General features: G+C 41.3%; 1 protein-coding gene across 51 annotated transcripts in view; it reads left to right on the top strand.

Annotated features, from left to right (window-relative positions):
- Ank2 (ankyrin 2) overlaps positions 1 to 22,012 on the top strand; it is a 575,860-nt gene that overhangs the window by 466,080 nt on the left and 87,768 nt on the right. For 40 of the 51 annotated variants that reach the window (NM_001427159.1, XM_063282205.1, XM_063282212.1 and 37 more), the window contains 7 exons: positions 945 to 1,043; positions 1,201 to 1,299; positions 6,875 to 6,973; positions 13,695 to 13,892; positions 17,664 to 17,762; positions 18,305 to 18,403; positions 19,867 to 20,064. In NM_001427159.1, coding sequence (NP_001414088.1) covers positions 945 to 1,043; positions 1,201 to 1,299; positions 6,875 to 6,973; positions 13,695 to 13,892; positions 17,664 to 17,762; positions 18,305 to 18,403; positions 19,867 to 20,064 — 891 coding nt within the window. The remainder of the gene's footprint in view (positions 1 to 944; positions 1,044 to 1,200; positions 1,300 to 6,874; positions 6,974 to 13,694; positions 13,893 to 17,663; positions 17,763 to 18,304; positions 18,404 to 19,866; positions 20,065 to 22,012) is intronic. The other 11 variants (XM_063282210.1, XM_039104025.2, XM_063282192.1 and 8 more) reach the window with 2 other exon arrangements.

The following is a 22,012-nucleotide window of genomic DNA, read 5'->3' as shown; positions in this document are numbered from 1 at the left end:
CCATATGTTTTCCTGAGAGCTGGTAACATATAAAAATATCAAATGATACTCAGTCCCCATTGGGACATTTAAAACTGTTAATGGCAAGATAGGTACCAGTCTATAAAAGATCATTGTTCAAATAAAAAGACAACAGATAAAATACCTAACAGCTTAGCATGGGACTTGGTAAATTTTCATGTGATTTCTCCAACTCCTGAATGGTAACCTAGTTTACACCTGCAAGTACCTTGCAGAAGTCCCACTTAACTTTATCCCTCAGAGATGTCATCTGGTAGCCATCCCAGAAATTCACCATCCTGTCCTTGAGAATATTCAGGAATGTAATCACTTCCCCTTAAAATAAAATATATCTGGGAACTTAATCGTTTCTTTATAAAATCAAACATGTATGATTGGTATACGTGTTATAATATAAATTTTAACTTCTCATATGAATATTATCAGCGTAATGATGTCTGCTAATTTGAAACTCTCCCTAAGAAAGCGACAGCAAAGCCGAAACACTTTTTATAAAGCCATTCATATTGTTAGCTTAGATGAACAATTCTTGTGCTTTGAGAAACTGGCCCTTCATCATCAAAATTACTTCTACTCAGTCCAATCTTTTCCCCCATCACCTGCCCAGTCAAGACAGCCTACAACACCTTAGGCCACCTAGACCATAATTACTCTCTGTTTTTCCTTCTCTGAAAAGTAGGCTCACACACCTTTCTCTGCTCCTGCTTCCTCCATAGGCACTCAGAATGCCAGAAACCAGCTTCCATACTCAACACAAACACACCGCCCCCTTCTCTTCCCAAATCCCACCACCTGTATAGGGTTTGAAGAGACGGTGACATTATGTGACATGACGTAACATGACCGCCTGCGATGTGCCAGCATGGAGTTGTGTGAGAACTGTTTCTGCATGTTTTCAACTAACTCGATTGTCTTTTGCACAGAATGGTTTTACTCCACTGCACATTGCCTGCAAGAAAAACCGCATCAAAGTCATGGAACTGCTGGTGAAATATGGGGCTTCAATCCAAGCTATAACAGAGGTAGAAAAGTGTTTCAGCTTCTCACCAAACGTTTCCTCTCTTATGCCTTCCTCTTCCTCTCACCCATCTTCTGTCCTCTTCACTCGTTTTATTTATCTGAAGAAGCCCCAAAGCCCACGGTGCAGAGGAGTAAAGCTACTGTCGCTTTGTTTCGCAGTCTGGCCTCACACCAATACATGTGGCTGCCTTCATGGGCCACTTGAACATTGTCCTCCTTCTGCTGCAGAACGGAGCCTCTCCAGATGTCACTAACATTGTGAGTATGGCTTGGGTCAGAATAACCACAGGGAGAACGAGCGAGAGGATCAGAGTGGGCGTGTGTGTGTGTGTGTGTGTGTGTGTGTGTGTGTGTGTGTGTGGGCTTGCGTCTTGTTATCAGAGCTCAGAGGCAGCCTCTGAAACATTTCGTAAAAATAACATTTGAAGCTTTACTGAATGCAGAGGCCACCATGTCAGGAGACAAAATGGAAGCTGGGCAATGACACAGCTTAGACTTCCTGGTGCAGATGGGCTTAACGCTCATCTAATGCATCGAGTAAAACAAGATATGGTTTTTAAAGCTCCTCTAAGGCTGAGTGTGGTCATTAACAGCTGCAGTTCTGAGCTGTTTTGAAGCTGAGGCAGGTGGTTTATGAGTCTGAGTCAGCCTTGACAGCCTTCCTCAAACACACACACATGCACACACACACACACACACACACACACACACACACAACCACACACACATGCAAACACGCACACACACAGATGCAAACATGAACACATACACATGCAAACACGCATACACATACACCACACACACACACCACACACACATGCAAACACGCACACACACACACACACACACACACACGCACACATACACCTTTGAATATGAATGAATGATGGGTTACAAAACATACCCTAGTTTGCTTGAATGCATTGTATTCCAGGTAATTTTAATTAAATAAAGCTCCATGCTCTACCTTAGCAAAGACTAGCCCGATACAGGTCAGCGATGAAGATTGAGGATGTCAAAGCAGCCCCTATTCTGCTTGCATTTGCGGTCTCCGACTGAGTTTTAACTTTGGCCTCATCCCTATGTGCACAGGAGATTTCTCACCCCTGAAATAGTTATCCACAATATTCTGGTATGAATGCTGACCTCAGCACGTTTCTTCCTGCCAATAAGTACTGGGCGTTCCAGCATTCTCTCTGGTCTAATTTAGGATTTTCACTTGATATATGTACTTCTCTCCCTGTTTTGAACCGCCCTTTAAAATCTCTCTCTGTTTGCCGTCTTATGGCAAATTGCCTGGAAGAAATTTTCCCGGGGGAAGGAGAGAACCCATTGTGCATGTTCACTCAGATAATAGACAGTCCCAGGACCACAGAGGGTTAAGTGTTTTAAAAGCATACACAACAGAATAATTCTCCCTACATGAATGCCAGCGGCCATTATTACAGTGGTCATACTTGTAGCCGTTGTCTGCAGCATATGCTAATCGGGGGTTAGCTTCCCCCACTTAAGTTATATAACGATGCCCAGGCTCCTCTTACCTGCACTTTCCCCCACATTCTCATTTCTCTGTATTTTATATAGTTTTTTTTTGAAGGCTCTGGTGTTCAGACAGAGTCCACTGGAGAAGTCAGTTTATTTGATATATCCTTTGTGTTATTCAAAAGTGGGAGCCTAAAAGAATTTCAGTTCTGTATTTATGTGCCATTAGTCATAGCATATTGGCCCCAATGCAATGTCACATAGCAATCCTTAATCACATCAATTCCTAATGTGCCAACTTAAATAGAACTTTTTTTTTCAATGTTTAAAGAACTCACGGGGCTGGCGATATGGTTCGGTGATTAACGTGCTCCCCTTCTAAGTTCGAAGACCTGAGCTCCATTCCTGTCACTCAATATTCTAAGTCCTGTGTGTTTCTGCAAACCCAGTGCTGGCCTTGGAGACCGATAAGAGGAGCTCCCAGGACTCGTGACCAGCTAGTCTAGCCAAATGTTTGAGCTCCAGGTTCAGTAAGAGACCCTACCTCAAAAAAAATAAGGTAGAGAGTAATTGAGGAAGCCACGGGGAAATCTGAATCCCTGGCTTACACACACACACACACACACACACACACACACACACACACACACACACACACACCACACACGAAGGAGATTCATCTTTTCTGCCTTTCATTATTTTACTTAATATCAAATTCCCCCCTTTAAAATACTACGATATTAAATATTGTCATTTCCTACAATTTTTACTTTTTTATTTCATTTCTTTTTTTAGAAATTGAACCTGCCTTGCACACAGACCACTAACTTTCGGGAAAAGCCCTACTGTGTGCTCACAGGCTTTTGTCATTTTGTTTTTCTTCTTTTTATTCCCATTTTCCCGTGTTTCTTATTTGCATTCCAATGTCTACAGAGTCAAAAGAGCAATGGTGATATTCTGTTAAAATAGATCATCACATTACCACAATAATGTGTGTGATTGTATTAAACAGGGAACTTGGATGAAATTCCTTTCTTTCTTTTTTAGTTTTTCATGACAGGGTCTCTCAACGTAGCCCTGGCTGTCTTGGAACTCAGTCTGTAGACCAGACTAGCCTTGAACTTGGAGATCCTTCTTCCTCTGTCTCTTTAGTACTGGGTCACAGGCAGGCTCCACCACACTGAGTAAACATTCTTTTAGAAGAGATTTTTGAAAATTCTTAAAATAAAACCACAGCCACTTAAGTGACCAATTCCAAATAGTTTCTTGATACCTTAACTGTTTGTGTCATCTCCTCAGGGCATAGAGAGAATTAGACTGCAGGTACATTTCTAGTATTTCCTTCCTCTCAGGCTTTGAAAGAATCTTAGATTTGGCAGTTAACATTCAGCTCTTAATTCTTTCATTGGTTTGAGCTATTTATCCTGACATTGCTTACCTTCAAGAATTACCTTTACCAAACAAACACCTGGGAAACATGCACTCACCCTTTCAAAAGATCCCTGGTTGATTTTTGGGTGTTCATTTTATTTTTCTAAAGGCTAGATCCTTCACAAAGGAGATAGCATAAAACTGCTGGTTAAGATATAAGACTCCCTCTCCCATTTTAATTCCAGAGAACACTGAATTCCTTCCAGTGTGAGTAGATGGCAACAGTAAGGCTGTTGAAACACGGTAAAAATAATTTTGATTTTTCTGGAATTAAAACTAAAACGGATACCTGACCCTCCTATTTACTAAATCAGGCAACCCTAATTTAGAGGAATACAGCTTTCTCTAGCAGTGTGGTGCCTGTGACCTTGTGTGTTCTCAAGACCCTGGGACATGGCTCCTGGATCCAGAGCTCTGTGAGTTGGTGACAAAGCTGTGTGGACATAGACGGCCTGCTTGCTGTGACAGTGTCAGTCATGTCCTGACCCCCGGTGCACCCACCCTTGGCACCTCTGTGTGTGGCTGGTGTCGTGTTGCCTTCTGAATGCAGTTTTGTCTCTTGTGCTTCGATGCTTTCCAAGGAGATGCCGCCCGAGTGGGAGTCAATGTAGCTGTCTGCTGAGCTGATTTCAAAGCTGAGACAGAGGCATGACTCTTGGTATTTGCTTTGGACATGAGCATCCGCATCCTCCTGCTGGTTTTGTTCTGTCTGAAAAGTCACACAGAGCGGAAGAGGCACCAAGAACTCAGACATTTGCAGATACATTTTCTCCCCCTGACAACTTCCATTCCCAGAAAACCTATATGTAAACGTTAACTGGCGACTTGTATCATGCACCGTAAAGCATCCATTGGTGACTGCAAGAGTAGAACAGCAAGCGGTCAAGAGCTCTTAAGAGTCCAATGCAGGGCGTTAAGATTGTCTATCTTCTTGTAACCAATTAGCGGATTTATGGTTAAGTTCCCACTTTATATTGTATTTAAAAGTTTTTACCAGTCTCTAAAGTTACGTGGTTTAAAAGGAGGAGATCAGGCTATGCCTAACAGTCAGGAGATGGAAGGTTCTGAGTAAGGCCATGTTTGCTGACACTCTTTCCTGATACTTCTGCATAAACAAGGGGACTATAAATAGTAAAAAGTATGCATGACTTACAGTAATTGCCCTTCATCCCAAAATCAGTAAATAAGACTTAAACAAGACAGTCCTTGGTGACATATATATATATTCACCTTTAAATGTGCAGAAGCCAGAAGATAACTTAATATAGTTATAAAAAAAAGGTTTTAAAATATTTAAAAGACTAGTATTTGAAATATTTTTATATTTTGAAAACTTACAATAAAATGTGGCGTAAACATAAACATGTCAATTCAACATTACACAGGAATTCCTTGGGGGCATATTTGACCTACTTTCTGGAAAGAATTATTCTTGTCTTTATTTCTACAAAACAAAATACTGAAATAGCTAACCTTATCAGACCTAGAAACAAAACATTGAGTTGTTCTCTTTTTGTAGTTCTAAGACACCCGTCTCATTTATTTAGACACTTGTGAGCAACAGCAGTGAAAAGGGTAAAATCCTGCCCAGAGAGGAAAACTCTCCATGCACCAGGAGAGTTACGGGCAAGCTTGACTCCTGTTATTTTATAAAACATCACATTTCGTATACAACTGGCTTTACAAAATCAAAATTCACCATCAGGAAACAAGGCCAGAAGAAGACACAGGAGCTATTAGCCCAGAAGACAATATTCACATCAGTATCTAGGTTAATGCTTTCTAATCATATCACTTGACACACATTCCTTGTAACTGCAAAAGCCATGTGTCTCATCATGGTGAGAAAAGTGAACCATGAGCCGTGACCCCCACTCGTTTAATAGATATGAGAGTGTTTCATGGAAAGAATCAAGGCACCATTCACAGGAGTTCTTCAGAAGCACGCCATCCCAACGCAGGCAAGTTCAAAGTCAACCTAGTTCACGTGAATTGTACTCCTCTGCTGTGCTACTGTCAGCTCACCTTCTAGAACAACTGTGCTGAGTCAGCTTGTTTCATTCTAATGTCGTGCTCTAACCCTGAGATTATTGGAAGGACCAAATCCTGCCCGCTTCAGTGAGAACAGGTTTCCCTCTAAGAATAATATCTCGTCTCTAACCCCTTCTTCACCATCTCCTGAGGAGTACGTAAGACCTGGGTATTGCATAGATACCTGAGGACTGACATAAGGCCCATGCAGCAACTGAAAAATGTAAACAGCAACACCATTTACCTCTCAGTAGCCTTCTGTGTGACCATCTATAGTCAAATATGATCACTAAGATAAGCAGGGAAAATTTTCTTCCTTGAAAAATTAGATTTCTCATATGAGTAGTCACAGTTTAATTTCACAACAAAAAAAGACAAACCAGACAAATGATTGTGTTTAGCAGTACAGTTTGAAATTTGAAAAGAAATTATCTATGTATGGCATAAATGATGTAATATATATATATATATGTACCTATACATGTATATATATATACACATATATATATATTTGTAATGTGTTGATCTGTGGCACCTGGAGTTTCTCATTGAACGGGATGGATGACAGATTTAGGTTTATAGGATGAAAGATCGTATCTTCACCTAAACCCATGGGAGTTACGCAGTTGTGAAGCAAAATCCCAGGGTACCCTGGACATTTGGGTAAGTTCAATAGTTTGTCATCGATGGAAAGCATTTCCGAACATTTGTCCTTCTAAAGACAGAGAAGACGCAAAACTATGCCTTTCTAAACTGGACAACTATGCCTTCTTATAGATCACCTACACACTTGGATAGCTTGCTGAATTTCACCAAAGGGACAACTTGACTCTTTGCTGTCCAGGGCAGTGGGTTATTTATGGTTGCACAATCTTTGTTTTCCTGGCAGCGTGGTGAGACGGCGCTTCACATGGCGGCCCGGGCTGGGCAGGTGGAAGTGGTTCGATGTCTCCTGAGGAACGGCGCTCTTGTGGATGCCAGAGCCAGGGTAGGTGCGGCTCACCCAGTATTCTCCTGCAGCATATGCACCCCCTCTTTAAGTTGGGATGTCTTCTGTAGTTCCTGGATTTTTGCATTCCAAATTATACATATCAGTCATCTTTTCATTACTGCGATACGTATCTGAGAAAGTAACTTAGAGGGAGGGGAGAATAATCTGGGCTCTCTGATTGGATGGATCTACATTTCTGGGAATAAAATGACGCCTAAATGGCATAACAGTGAAAAGCTGCAGAGTTCACGGAGGCTGGGAAGCAAACAGGGTGCAAACCTTTCTTAGTGTACTTTATCCAGGGACCCGAGTCTCTTGGATGGTGATGCTCACAATTAGGGTCAATGTACCTCCCACCCCTCAGTTATCCCAGGGAGTGAGTGCCCTCACAAACACCTCAGAAGTGCGCCCTTCCAATCTCCTAGGCATTCCTCAATCTATCAAGCTGATAGCAGGAGTTACCACAGGTTGTTAAGGGGAGAGCATCCAGTCAGTAACACAGCATAATAAAGGAAAGCTATATAAGAGTGAGCCATGAAAACACACCCAAGTTGAAGGAACATTTGAATAGAGTGTAGCTACATTTAGGAAATTTGGTATACAATAAAAATAGAATTGACTTCCACTTTTAAAAAAGGCATGCTCACATTTATCTGTTCTTGCCGCTATTGTATAACACTATCTATCCTAAACATATATTCACATACTGATTCTTTTCAAGTTACCTGAAAACAAAAAGTCTTCAAAGTTCTGATGCTTTTCTTTTACCGGTTTTGTTTTACCCATTTTGTCATGCTGTCTTGTTTCCTCTCTACTCCGGTGTTTATAGAGTTGCGTATTCTGCATACTCATGTGCCAGCATAACAGGCATGAGAGGGTAGGTACCTGATCACACTTGTCTATTCCCAGTCAGGTCTAACTCCCTCACAGGTTGGGTTTTTTCTTCTTCTTTAAATTTTTTCCCTCATTGTATTGCATTCTTTCTTTCTTAAATGCAGCCGAACTCCTTTACTCTATCTTCTTTACTCCTTTACTCTATCTTCTCCTTCCTTTTGCACACTGTTCTGTTAACACTTGCAGGCACAGCACCGGGATTCTAACAGACTACTTAGACATGTTCGCTCTTCCTCCATTTCGATAAGCCCGTTAGAACTCAGTTCGTCTTGAGACCTACCATGATGACTTCATGGGGAAAATAGCTCTCTTGGAGTGAAAATGTCTTAATTGTTAAGATTGCAAGTGATCTAATACAGGATGCTCCTCCTCTGCGTCTTTATCCTTGAAGATGAGATTTGGACTCAGAAACCCCCAAAGCCTTCTGCAGGCATTCATAGTATTCTCTGACTCTGCGGCGTTACCCAAGACCTTTGATTGGTGATCTCCACAGTCGTGGAGGAATCTGTAGTATACGGGCATGACTTTTGTTTTGGATCTCATCTGCCCTTCTATCCTCCTCAGAAGCCAGGCAATTTACTTCTTTAAAAGTCACCATTGCAGGTGTGGCTTATCATACTTGTTGCCCTTCTGGAGGACCCAAGTTCAATTCCCAGCACCCACATGTTGACTCACATCCACCTGTAACTCCATTTCTCCTTCTGACTTCCAGAGACACATATAAGCTACCCATCCATACATGCAGACAGTGCATTTTTACATGTAAAATAAACAAATCTTTAAAAAGTATCATACATATACCACGTTTTTCCTTGTTTAGAGATTTTGTTATTGAACCATATTTTTTTTCTGTGATGTGACATTTTCTTGTTTCCATTTAAGTGTGCATATATATCACTATTGAAGAAATAGCCCTATACAGCTCAGTGAGAGTACAGCCAAGTGGCAAAGTCCTTTTCCCAGCGTGCTTAAAGCCCTGGTTCAAACTCCAGCCCTGAAAGAAACAGTTCCACGGTCAACCAATTCATGTCGAATGTCACAAACTTGTCTAATTATACTAGAAATTGTGGTAACGTTCCTGGTAAACATTTTATAATACACATTTAATAATAGACTTTTTCCATTTATTTATTTTCAAATAAGTCCTATTAATATTCTTAATTAAATTTTATCAAATTAAAATTCACCGTGGTTTGAAAAGATGCTCACTTCTCGGTCTCTAAGGCAGTTTTGTGTGCTGATTTGATCCATTGTTACAGTCACCCTGCTTTATATAGTTTGTTGTCGATTGCTGTGACTAAAAGCTTGGGGAGAAAGGAGTTTACTTCAGCTTAAAAGTTTAGGTCATGATCACTGAGTGAAGAAGACAGGTAGGAGCTCACGCCACAGACCTAGAGGCAGGAATTCATACAGACCATGGAGAAAATCTGCTTCTTGGCAAACTCCCTCTGACTTGTGCTCAGCCTTTCTTAAACCACCCAGGACCTAGGGATGGCACTGCCCACAGTAGTCTGGGCCCTCCCACATCAGTCCACAATCAAGAAAACACCCCATAGACATGCCCACAGGTCAGTCTGATCCAGGCCGTCCTCCAGCTGAGACTCCCTCAGATAACTCTGGTCTGTGTCGGATTGACAGCTGAAGCTGACTAGATAAGAGGTCTTTGAACATTGTCTGGAACTCCTTCCTTACACGACTATTTGGAGCCTCTTTCCTTTGTAGTACTATGCTGTCCACTCATGGTTTAGCATGGAGTCTCTGTTTTTTCCTTTGCACTCACACGTACTCTTCTTCACAAAGAAACATCTACTTCTCTCTGCTTTTCAATATAAGTTTCACATGCTATGATGTCTTTTCAGCTTCACCATTTATATTCCCAGACGCACATGACACCCCTTAGGCCAGGTCCCCTCTATTAGGGACAAGGCCCATCCACACTTTGCAGAGCAGTGCTCTCCACCTGTCATTCTGTGTGCCAGCCACCCAGGTACCCTCTTCACTGCAGGCTGGGGCATTTTTCTGCATTTCTAACAAGTATCCAGGCAATGTCAATGACCCCCATCCCAGGATAGACTTCTGTGATTTTGATAGCAATTTAGACCCAGGATTTCCTGTGTTTTTTAAGGTACACTTGGGGCATGCAATTTTGGCTTTTCTTTAACTGAATCCTTTAATGTTTTCCTAGAACTTTGTGTTTTCACTAACATTAGTTTGATGCTATGTAATTCATAAAACATTTTCACGCAAGTTATTTTATGGCAGTGCAGCCTTGTGTGGATCGGTGGCTTAGGGTCCAAAAATTCAAGTTTTCACTGATGGACTGTGGTCACAGATTCGAGTAAAAAGGACTTCTCCCATGGCCCTGAGCTTTTTTTCCCCCCTTCTTCTAACTGGCTCTGCTGGAAGACAATAATCCCTCCCCAGTAATGTCCCTCTGGCTGGGATGTGGCTTGTGGAGGAAGTCATCAAACTGTCATTATGTTAGGCTCTTATTTTTAAGTGTAAAGCTATTCCTGTTTTCAGGCTTTCCTGGAAAACGAGTGGTTTCTAGTCATATTCTCCTCCAGAGACTGGGTTCAACCATGGGCCCTATTCATGATGCAGCCTGGTTAGGTGCTGGGATGCAGTGAATGACATCTCATCTAGAGTGACAAGGACTATGAACTGTCTACTTCCTCCCAAGGTTAAAGGACAGCCCCAGAAGAGAATGAGCAGACATTGGGCGGGAAAATAGCAAGTTTCGCCTTTCTACTTCCTAGACGCACACACACTTAGGAAAATTTCTTTTCTTAATCTAATACCACTATTCTGATACTTATCCCCTCACGAAGAGGAAATAGCTTAAAATTCTGCTATTCGTTTATTACCCAGGGCTCATGTTCCAGAACCCCGGTAGTCTGCATTTTACCTCATACATTTTTGAAGTAATGTGTCATCATCATATAACCTGGGGCTTAGTCATGCCTACTCTATTTCCCATGTATAAAAGAAGAAATGGATATAACCACAACAATTTACTCATTTTAAAAGCACACACTCGTGCTGAAGTTGGAGCTCACTGCTAGAGCACCCACGCAGAGCACCCATGTTAGTACACAGCACCAACCACCCCAAAAGAACAGAAGTACAGTTAGCACACTCCAGTCAGTCCAGGGCATGAGGCATAGTTTTCCAGACAGATTGGAAAGCAGGGCTATGGAGTCACTGCATTTGTTCCTTGGTGAGTCAATGAGTTGGCTTTGGCCCTTCCCCTCAGGAAGTCCCTATTTGTCCATTGTCCTCAGTGGATTTAAGTCAGGAGCTCACCAAGGTCTTCCCTCTGGGATGCTTTTTGTTCAGAGGTTTGTTCTGTTGGCACAGTCGTGGGCCTGGCCTTTGCTTCAGGTTTGAGCAATGGCAGGATCCCTGGGCTTAAGCTAATTTGACACTTAACTGCTAAAATTTTCTCAGCTGCCAGCAGACATGGTTTTTTTGGGAACATTAGTAGCAGGAGTCACATCAAACTTTTCAACCTTGGCCCAGCTGCTGTTCTTTCTGTCTTTTCGTAAAATGTTTGGGCTCAGCAAGTCTTTTTAAATTTTGGTTGCCTAGGAACAAAAGAAACAGTAGGCTTCTTTAGTGAGGCAGAGAGCACCTGCTTCCTGTCTAGGCTGTGGCCCAGTCACTTGCACTTTGTGAGAAGGTCTTGTATTGGAAAGGGTCAGGGGATCTGGACTCCTCCGTCACTTGGCCCATTCTTTTGAATCCTCTTCAAGTTCCCATGTTTTGGTTTTTTTTTGCCTTGGTTTCAGTTAACTTTATCCTGGGGCAACAGACACAAGTTTTTCAGTTCCACAAAGAAATAATTGCTCAAACTGAAAAAAAGACCTTACACCTTATGTACCTGTTCAAAGGTTGACGGATTTTATTAGCAATATTTGTTATTTCTTTTTTATTTTCAGATGAAAATATATCAAAATATTTTAAATGTAGGTAAGACATTTACTAACTTGTATTCAAACAAATGAAGTACCTTACTGCTCTGGGCTCTGACAACCAGGAACCTATCATTAAGAACTTATCCAATTCCCAATAACTTCTACCAGTTAAAGATTGTCAGTTGACTAGAAATCCAAAGATCGGCATTTCTGCAATCTCCTTCCTACTCTATAAAATCCATGATTGACTCACACGCATAAAATAAAATTGATAATCTAAAAAAGTTTTTAATCTCCATTTGAGCGCACTGATTTCTGTACCCTCCCCACTGGGCTCTGCTGGCGAAGTCTAGAGGAGAAGCCAGCAGAAGTCAGTCATGGAAGCTCTTCTTCAATCTTGAGTGCGTACCAATTGCTTTGCTCAGCACTTTCTCTCGTTCTGATCCTTCCTGTCAAAAACCATCTTGTGCCGATCATGTTCTTCATGGCCATCTTACCGTATCTATCTTTAGTGTCTGAGTAGCTTAAATGACCTTGGGCAGTCTTTGAGACCTCACTGCACTTTTAGTAACTTGATCTGGAAAAAAAATCATTCAGTAATACATTTTACGCTTTCTTTTGGTGTCTATTATAGGACAAGTCATATATGCATCATGCATGAAAGAAATTTGTAAGTTGTAGATTTTTTATATGATTCCAATTCTATTGGTAAAATAATATTGCTACTTATCCATTTCCTCCTACTTTGAAATGCATATGATGCTATTTCACCTCTTCCTATAGGTTTTCTAAAAAAATAATGTTCAAGTATTATATTTATTTGGACAGATCTATTATCTTTTTGTCTTCATTTCCCTTTATCCCCGGCAGTGTCCTCAGCTTTTTATTCCTCTTTTATGGTGACTCACCCTTTTTATAAGAGGCAGAGCTTTTTTTTTTACAATGTGTTAGAGTCAGGTGATCTCATGAACTCTGTCGAATATGTCCTTCCTGCCTATTCTCCTCAGCCCCAGCTTCTCTGGTCTTAAAGCAAAAACACTCGGCAGAGAGTTTACGCCATTTTTTTTTTCTTGCCAGAGTTCCATTTCATCTTTGAAGTCCTAGATGTGCCTTGCAAGTGCATCTGCAATGCTTCCTGGAACAGCATCTCTTTAAATCATTTTACAATGTCGTCTTTATCTGCAGTTCTCCTAGAACAAAATGGCCATCATTTGTGTCCTTGGCTCGGGAGTGAAGTAGAAATAGCATTTTTTTCCAGCTTCCTTGGGTCTTTTCTCTTGATTCAGTTCCCAGAATAAATCCTGCCTCTTGTTGAAAGCTCTTGGAGGAGAATCTAGGTCTTAGGATTTCTGGCCTTGATTTTTTTTTTCTCCTTCAAAACCATGAGTTTGCCTGTAAGTAAGCATAGAGAGGGTTGAAGTCTGAAAGAGTTAAGAGATGGTTTTGGGGTCTTCATTAAACAGTTACCAAGTTTATGAATATACATACATACTTTTAAAAAACTTAAGGGAGGGGCTTAGTGGTTAAGAGCACCTTCTGCTTTTGCAGAAGACTGGGGTTTGAGGTCCATACCTTTATAATGGCTCACAGACTGTCTATAACTCTAGTTCCAGGGGATCTGATGCCTCTTCTGAATTCCATGGGAACTATACATTCTTGGTGCATGTCCATACATATAACCAAACACATAAAATATTTTTAAAATTTTAAAAGAGACATTTTTGTGGTCAAACAGATCACTTCTATAACCTATACAAGGGAGGCCATGGCCGGGTAGTAACAGTTTTTGAGTAGAGATTTCTAGAGACGAGACTCTCCCTAGAGGAAGGCACCATGAAGCATTTGATGCGTTGTTCATGAGGTTGGGTTTGCAGGGGACCTAACTGATGACTTGCCTTGAGTTGTAGGAGGAGCAGACGCCTTTACATATTGCCTCCAGACTGGGTAAGACAGAAATCGTCCAGCTGCTGTTACAACACATGGCTCATCCAGACGCAGCCACCACAAATGGGTACACACCACTACACATTTCTGCTCGGGAAGGACAGGTAGATGTGGCCTCTGTCCTGCTGGAAGCTGGAGCTGCACACTCATTAGCTACCAAGGTAAGGGTGATGACTAAGAGGAGCCGAGGCTTCATTCAGCTGCAGAAGAGTTTCAGGAAGGGGAAATAAATCTCTGCCGGGTCTCTGACTCGTTTCTGTCTCTGAGTAGTTTAGGTTACAATCTAAATGATGAGAGGAGGTTGCAACATTTTAGGTAGTGTCTTCAAGGAAAATTCTTGCGTTCCTGTCTTCTATCTAATGTGCTAGTTCTGAGTGGTGTAGGTATCCAGAAACGTAATTATGATTTCATTACTACAAACCAAAGTTTACATTTTCTCCTTTTTAGTATAATACATATTCTCTAGAGAAAATAAAGGGGGGATTCTTAAGTACATTGAATTGTCATCACTAGTGAGGTAGAGAATCCTGCATTAGAGTAGTAGAGCTGTTTGCTGGGTGACAGAGCCGAGGGAAGGATATCTCACTTGCCTCCATCTTGCCCTTCCCAATGCTAACCCCATCGCCTCTCATTTGGTATCTCATTTCCTTTGTTCAACTCTGTCGGGCCCTTTTGGTTGTTAAGATAAAACATCATGACCCAAAGCAGCTCATATCAGAGGGAGATTATTGGGACTTACAAGTCCTGAAAGTAGGTGCTCAGAACATCAGGGATGGCATGGCAATAGGTGGCTGGAGAAAGAACCTGGGTGACCACTTTTCATCAGCACACTGGGAGGCAGAGAAAGAATGGGACATAAGGCAAGGCTATACCTACTAAGGTTCCACAACTCCCCAGAGAGTGCCAACAACTGGAGGTCAAGCATTCAGATTCTTGAGTCAATGGGGACTCTTATTCCTCTTATTCAAACCACTACCTCAACGTCTACCAGGTTAACTTTCTCTGTAGTTACTTACAGTGTCTAAACAGAGCAGGTTTGCAGAGCAGTTCCCGAGTTGTACTAACACCAAACAGAGACTAAAATATCCCAAGCCTGTGTTCAAGACTCCATGGTGGTACAGGACAGCTTTTCCTTCTGTCCACTAGAGAGTCACCACATGGAGGTGAGTTACAATAAAGCATGAACATGCCCGAAGAGCTAGAGCAAATTAGCCTGAGCTAGTGTTTAGAGCACAGAAGCAAGGCGAAGAGAACCCTAGAATATATGACCTTGTCAGAGGGCAAAGTACTTTCGACACATACAGTTGCGGTTCAGATGAATTAAAATGCTATTTCAGCCAGTCTTCAATAAATTGGAGTAACTTCCATGCCCAAGGCTGAGGAAGTTATCAAGTACGGACTGGAGTATTACTGTCATCTCTGAGCCCTTAGGGAGAGCAGTCTACTAGTTACTGTCAGCACCAGGCTAGTCAGAAAAACAGATGTTCTGATGTGGAACTGGCGCTGTAGCTCAGTAGTTAAGGGTGCTTTCGGCTCTGACAGAGGACCCGGCACTCACAAAGCAATATTCAGCCACCTGTGACTCAAATTCCAGGGAACGTGACACCCTCTACTGGCTCCCGAAGTGAGATGTGATTCACAGTCATACAGTCAGGCATGATGTACATTCCTGTACATAAAATACAAATAAATGTATTTTCAAATGTTCTGACCTAAGGAATTGATAAATCCTCAAATTACTCCATCTTAAAAGGTGAATGCATTCTAAAAGTTCTTAAAAAAAAACTAACTCAGAACTTAGACATGAAGCAACCAATGTACAATGATTATGGTAACCCCAGAGACTTGGCAGCCATCTTTTTTTTTTTTTTTGGTTCTTTTTTTTTTTCGGAGCTGGGGACCGAACCCAGGGCCTTGCGCTTCCTAGGCAAGTGCTCCACCACTGAGCTAAATCCCCAACCCCTTGGCAGCCATCTTAATAGATGAGGAATAGGATGAGTAGATATAAAAGTAAAGGCATGGGAAATAGTCTCCTGTCTTTCAAAGATTTTTTAGGATCGAAAAAACATGCAATTCCACAGTGCAGTAAAATGGACATAATTGTTACACCGAACAGTTTAGCACTGAGGTGAGCTGAATCCTGAGTGAGTCGCCATCGTTGATGCCTCTTGAGTGTTTATAAATACCAGAGGGAGACGAAGCCCTGGTGACATTCACATGGAGAGAAGTGGCCTGTGACTCAAGAGACGCCTTCTAGCCAGGCTCCTGTCATTTTGCAAAAACTAAGCAGTTTGGTTTGATAAGGGTTTCCAAATGTACAAAGGGTCAGCACAACTTCAACGGGACTGTAAGGATAGGCATGTATTTTCTTCCTCCCTACAATGTTGTACCACAGAAATCTACTTTATCCAAGCTAGCACAGCCCAACCCTGGTGTGCATGGACTGCTGGGAGCAGAGCCTCAATAGCAGGTGAACTTCTGTGGAAGGCTGCTAAAGGAAGCCATCCTCTAGTCATCCCTACATTTGTCCCCTACAGGGCAAAAAGCCAGAGGATTCATTCTCATCCAAGAACTTTTTAAGACCAAATGCTTATTTCTTTTTCTAAAAGAAATTAAATGTCATTTTAATTAAAAATAATTGATCTGGTGACTCTATGGAAGGGCAGTATTGGTTCTTGGGAAATATTCAGTGCTTTTGATGGGGTCTTAAATAGCACCCAGTACAGAAGTATTTGCTGGGTTTGTTTTCTGGGCCCCGGCGAGTGTTAGAGTTCTCCAACTCCTACTATTGTTCCAGAAAAGCTTTTGTCTGAGGCATCTGTCCAGGAGGGTAGGTGACATCATAGGGCAGGAGCTGTGCCACCTGGAGGTTTCAGGACTGGGATTCATGCTATTTATAGCATGCTGCTCTCTGAAGTACTGCTGTTAGGTCCATAGGACATTGAAGGTATGCATACAAAATGTGTAGGCCAAGCACTTTTTAAAAGCACATAGCTAAAGCTTCAGTTTGTGGTTAACTATTTAGTGTTAATCAGCCAATGGCGTGCCAGGACAACAGATTTGACTAGAGAAATTGATCTTCCGGGAAAGAGAACAAATGTTGGTATGTTAAAAAAAAAAGCAATGTTTTTATGTAGATCATCTATCTGGCCAGTTTACAGAAAATATGTCAGCTGAATCAAATCATTGTTTCCTTTTGCAACCAAAGCTTCACAAAATATTCTAAAACTTAAATAAATAAATTTGGAATTAAAAAATATCAACAGGATGATAAGAAATCGAAGACAGCCGTTCATTTTAGATTGGGCAAGACCAAAGATGGGCCTCTGGTCCTCCACTTTCCACTCATAAATCAAAGCAGTTTGCTGACACCAGAGGAGATTACGAATCTCAACTCTACTAATGTCAAGATCCAGTCTCCAAGAGTTCAGGCACATTGGTTGTTATTGTTGTTAACTCCATCAAGCCTAACAAAGCTCCTACCAGTTCTGGGTAAACTTTATTCCTAACTCTTAGACTAATCCAGGACTGGCAGATTTCACGCCATCATTTTTTTTTAAAAGCTGGGCATTGTTTTGTTTTCCTTTACAATTTAATAAACTTCTTAACAACTGCACACGGGGTAAGGCTGCTTGGTAGTTCAGAAAGATCAAAAGATCACAGCGATGGTGTTTTCCTGACAGTATGTAGTCTTCGGTAGTGAGTGGAATGGGTCGTTTGACGTCACTGTCAAACCAGCAAGACTGCATTTATGCTCCTGTTGTTTCCAGGATTGTTGGTAACACTTTCCCCAAGCGAGTTGGGCCTTGTGACATGCCATCATTTTTTACAAGCAGGGACTCAACGGAGTTTGCTTAATGGGCTAACAAAAATTTTGTAAGGAATTGAGAAAAGGAATACCCTAATTGTTACATTTCTTTGTCGCACTATAGAAGGGCTTCACTCCCTTGCACGTAGCAGCCAAGTATGGAAGCCTGGATGTGGCAAAACTTCTCTTGCAACGCCGCGCAGCCGCAGATTCAGCAGGGAAGGTAAGCCGGTTCCCGTGGTATGGTTTTCGTCATCGGATTCTGTTGACTCATTTTATTTATTTATTTATTTATTTATTTATTTATTTATTTATTTATTTATTTTTTATTTATTTTTTATTTTTTTTATTTTTTTACCACTCATCAGAAATCAAGATTAATGCGCCAGGCAAAATTATACCAACTACCCAAGTTGGGAATATATACCTCCAACCTTTGTTGTAGACTGCAATTTAGAAGCAGTTTTTTTTTAAATTTTTTGCTGTACCTTATCCCGAAGGGCCCACAGCTTCTCTATATTAAGAATCCTGGTGTACATAGGAATTTGGATTTTTGTTTGCTGTGAACAGAAAACTGCCCTTTGCTAATTTTCGGCGCAAACATTCTCGATTTTAGTTATGTTTCTAATACGAAAACTATCTTTCCATTGACCATATTAATTGATTAACGTGTAATTAATCGATCGCACCGTCCGTGTATCCTGATAGCTCCAGAGCAGCTAACGCTAATGTATTAATGCTGAGACTCAAATACCACCTTTACAGAATGGCCTTACCCCGCTCCATGTTGCTGCTCATTATGACAACCAGAAGGTGGCGCTGTTGCTGCTGGAGAAGGGTGCTTCCCCTCATGCCACTGCCAAGGTGAGGACCAGAGCCTAGGGTTTCCAGGTGCCATGTATCTATAATCCGAGTATACATGGGCCTTGTTTTTAAATAATAGCCATGAAACAGTGATAATAGCGTCCGCTATTGGCAACTTAGAAAGAAAAACTGTTTCTTACCTATTGCTCTGTCTAAAACCTTTTATTTTATTTACTTACTTTTGCAATTTTCTGAGCCAGCAGTTTTCAATAGGAGTGCATATCAGCTTCTGGAGATTAATCTTATTTCTAGCTGTCCGTGTTTTAGATACTGAGACATATAACCTGACAAAGGCATTATAGATTTTTTTCCTCCTTGCCTATAAAACATAACCTTTCATACCTCATTTCTTCTAACATCAAACTTTTTACTCTGTTCTTATAAGGAGTCTCTTGTTTCATGGTCTTTCAAATGTTTATCTCTGTCAGCTTCATTGTGGAGAGTTTTAAGTGGGTCTGTAGACTACAACTATCTTCATGTTGTGTATCTGTCATCTGCATGTAAGCCTGGTTACCTAGCAACAGATTATCTACTGTCCTCTCAGTTTATGCTGTTTGCACATACATTTTTATTCAACTGTCACATCTTTCAGCCACTTAGTTGAACAATATATTTTAACATTGCATGTTAAACTTTTTATCATGATTGGAAAATAGTCAGATTACATTCGATCCCTAAGGATGCAAATCTTATCTGCTTCATGTTCCTTCACCCGCCACAGAGCCTGGCTTATTCTAGGACTTAAATAGCATTTGCTCAGGGAATGGAAAGAACACTCCAGTTAGGACCATTTGGGGAAAAGTATCATAACAATACCATAGAAGTTACTCAATTTGATTCTGTTTGATTAAAATAGTATCTGACATATAGAATTCAGCGATGGGAAACTGTACAATCCGGGAATATGATGGGTAGATCATAGTACAGAACAGGACATCTTCCAGGGAGAGAGGACTGGAAATGACCAAAGGGTCAGAACACTTGAAGGAATGGGATACTTAGCCTGGGCGAGAGAAGCTTCTAGAGAAGTTTCTAGACAGAGAAGCAAGCCACCACCAAGCACCTAAGGACTGTCGTGTAAAAGTGCCTGCCGTACTTCCTATTGTGTTTGGGGAAGAATCCAGTTATGAAGAGACGTTTAATTTAGATTTGGTGCTTTTACATCTGTATCTGTTCTAGGGTATAACAAGTGATCCTTTTCTGGTTGCAAAGATTTGGGTATGGTTAGATAGAAATACATTATAGCTAGGCATCCAAGTTAGCTGTCATCTACATTTATCGTTTCTGGCTGAACTATACCTCATTATTCCCACTGGAGGTACATATTTGAGCACTTACTAAATGTTCTCTCTGTGTGTGATGTGTGTGCACGCATGTGTTTATGTGTGATGTGATGTGTATGTGTATCGTGTGTGTATGTGTGTGTGCGTGTGTGACGTCCTTCTTTTTTGTTTCTGCTGTAGAATGGCTATACTCCTTTACACATTGCTGCCAAGAAGAACCAGATGCAGATAGCTTCCACACTGCTGAACTATGGAGCTGAGACGAACACTGTGACGAAGCAAGGGGTCACTCCACTGCATCTGGCCTCACAAGAGGGGCACACAGACATGGTCACCTTGCTTCTGGAGAAAGGAGCCAACATCCACATGTCAACTAAGGTATTCTCTTCTAGACTCTGGCATCCATCAAGTACCACATAAACTCCAATAGAAACCAAGCAGAGAATATTTCAAACAAAAATGTGTGTGTGTGTGTGTGTGTGTGTGTGTGTGTGTGTTTGAATCCTCTTTTGTGCAAGTGTGCAAAGGAAAGGAAACCTGGCTGTGTTTAGAGCCCCAAGATAACAAGGAAGGCAAGGCAAGCTTGTGAGAGCTAGAAAACCAGGGGATGCTGCCAATTGCCCCCACAGGTTTGCTTCCCAGAACTCTGCAGTCTTTTCTTTTCTTCACAAGCCAGTCCAGTTACCTCTCAGTACAGCCCTGCTTTCTCAGTGTCTCCTTGTGGTGTGAGCATTACAGGAGGCTAGCCCATACTCCCCAGGAGTTAAGACCATTTCCAGCAGCCACACAGTGCCCTACGTACTGCTGGCTGTGATTGCAAATTGCAGTAAGAAAGTGGCTAGGGGAGCAAGTGACAGAGTGATTCCAACTACAGGTTGGCTTCAACAGGTGAGTCTGAGTTGTGGCTTAAGAACTTAATGGAATACAGATTTTTAAGCCACTTTCCACCTATTGTAGGGGGTGGCTCTGGTTAGAACATCTTTTTCAGAGAAAGCCCTGCAGTAAGATGTTTTTTTCCTTCCAGTGAATAGCCGTTTTAGATGACCATATTAATTGTACTAGTCAAGGAAGGTATATACCTACTATAGATTTACTTATGTATATCAACCAGGAGCAGCTGCTGAACAACTGAAAATTATAATCTGTGCTTATTAACTGACCATTCTATTAACCGACCATTCTATTAACCGACCATTCTATTAACTGACCATTCTATTAACTGACCATTCTATTAACTGATCATTCTATTAACTGACCATTCTATTAACTGACCATTCGAATCTCTTGGTGCTCTTTGTGCTGTGTCATTGGGTAAGGTAAAAAGTAAGGTTTCTGGGATTTCCCACAACTACCACACTTTCCAGTGTGGTTGGTGATTTAACCAGTACTTTTGGAATACCAAGTGCAGGTTGGCTTACCCACATTTACAGGGGTTTTATATAACATGAAGTCTTTAGAAGAACTATGATACAAGTAGACTGTCCCCAGTGCAGCGAGAACTCTGGTCCCTGTCTGTATCACTCAGAAGGTTCTCAATGCATCCTTCATTTTTTTTTTTTTTTGTCTCCAAAGCCCTTTTTACCAAAAGTCTTCCTAGATCCTTGAAATGTATGGTTTCAGTCTGTGGCTATGACAAAATACTTGAGACTGGGAACTTTTTAGAGAACAAGAGTTCGGATGGGTTTATGGCTTTTAGGCTGAGAAGTCCAACAGGATGGTATCAGTGCCTCTTCGGAGTCTGGTGAGGGGTCTCTTGTTACATAGTGACACAGGGAGAACATCACAAATGGAGCTCCACCCTTGTTGACGCTCAGAATTCTAAGTCCACCCAGAGACCCCCAACTTTAAGTAGCACCAATCCGTGAATTTGGAGACCTGGTTTTGCCTTGAAATTTTGGCAGGCGCATTTAAATCACAGCATGGAGTTTATAATAGTCTTCCCAGACTTGCATTTTAATGAGAATAAACATAAGACCTAACAATGAAAGTATCATCCAGACAGTAAGGAAAGCTGGAACTCATTTCAGTCCTGCCATTGGGGTGATCATTTGCCCAGATGAGGCGGTCCTGACACCAAGATACAAAATATTTTTATTTAATATCTGTTTACAAAGGAGGAGGGCACACAACTATTTATTGTCTGCTGGAAACATATTCTTTGAAAATAATCAGGAGAAACTTACTTAAACATTAAGAACCACTTTCAGTGGATTAAAATCTATTTTATATATAATATTTTATTAATTCTTTGAGAATATTATACAATGTATTTTGGCCATATTTGTTCCTCACTCCTCATCCATCTATCCTCATCCATCTAATCCCC

This window comes from Rattus norvegicus, chromosome 2 (genome assembly GCF_036323735.1).
Source record: "Rattus norvegicus strain BN/NHsdMcwi chromosome 2, GRCr8, whole genome shotgun sequence".
Taxonomy (NCBI): domain Eukaryota; kingdom Metazoa; phylum Chordata; class Mammalia; order Rodentia; family Muridae; genus Rattus; species Rattus norvegicus.
Note: the sequence above shows the minus strand (reverse complement) of the source record. Positions and strands in the feature narration are given on the sequence as shown.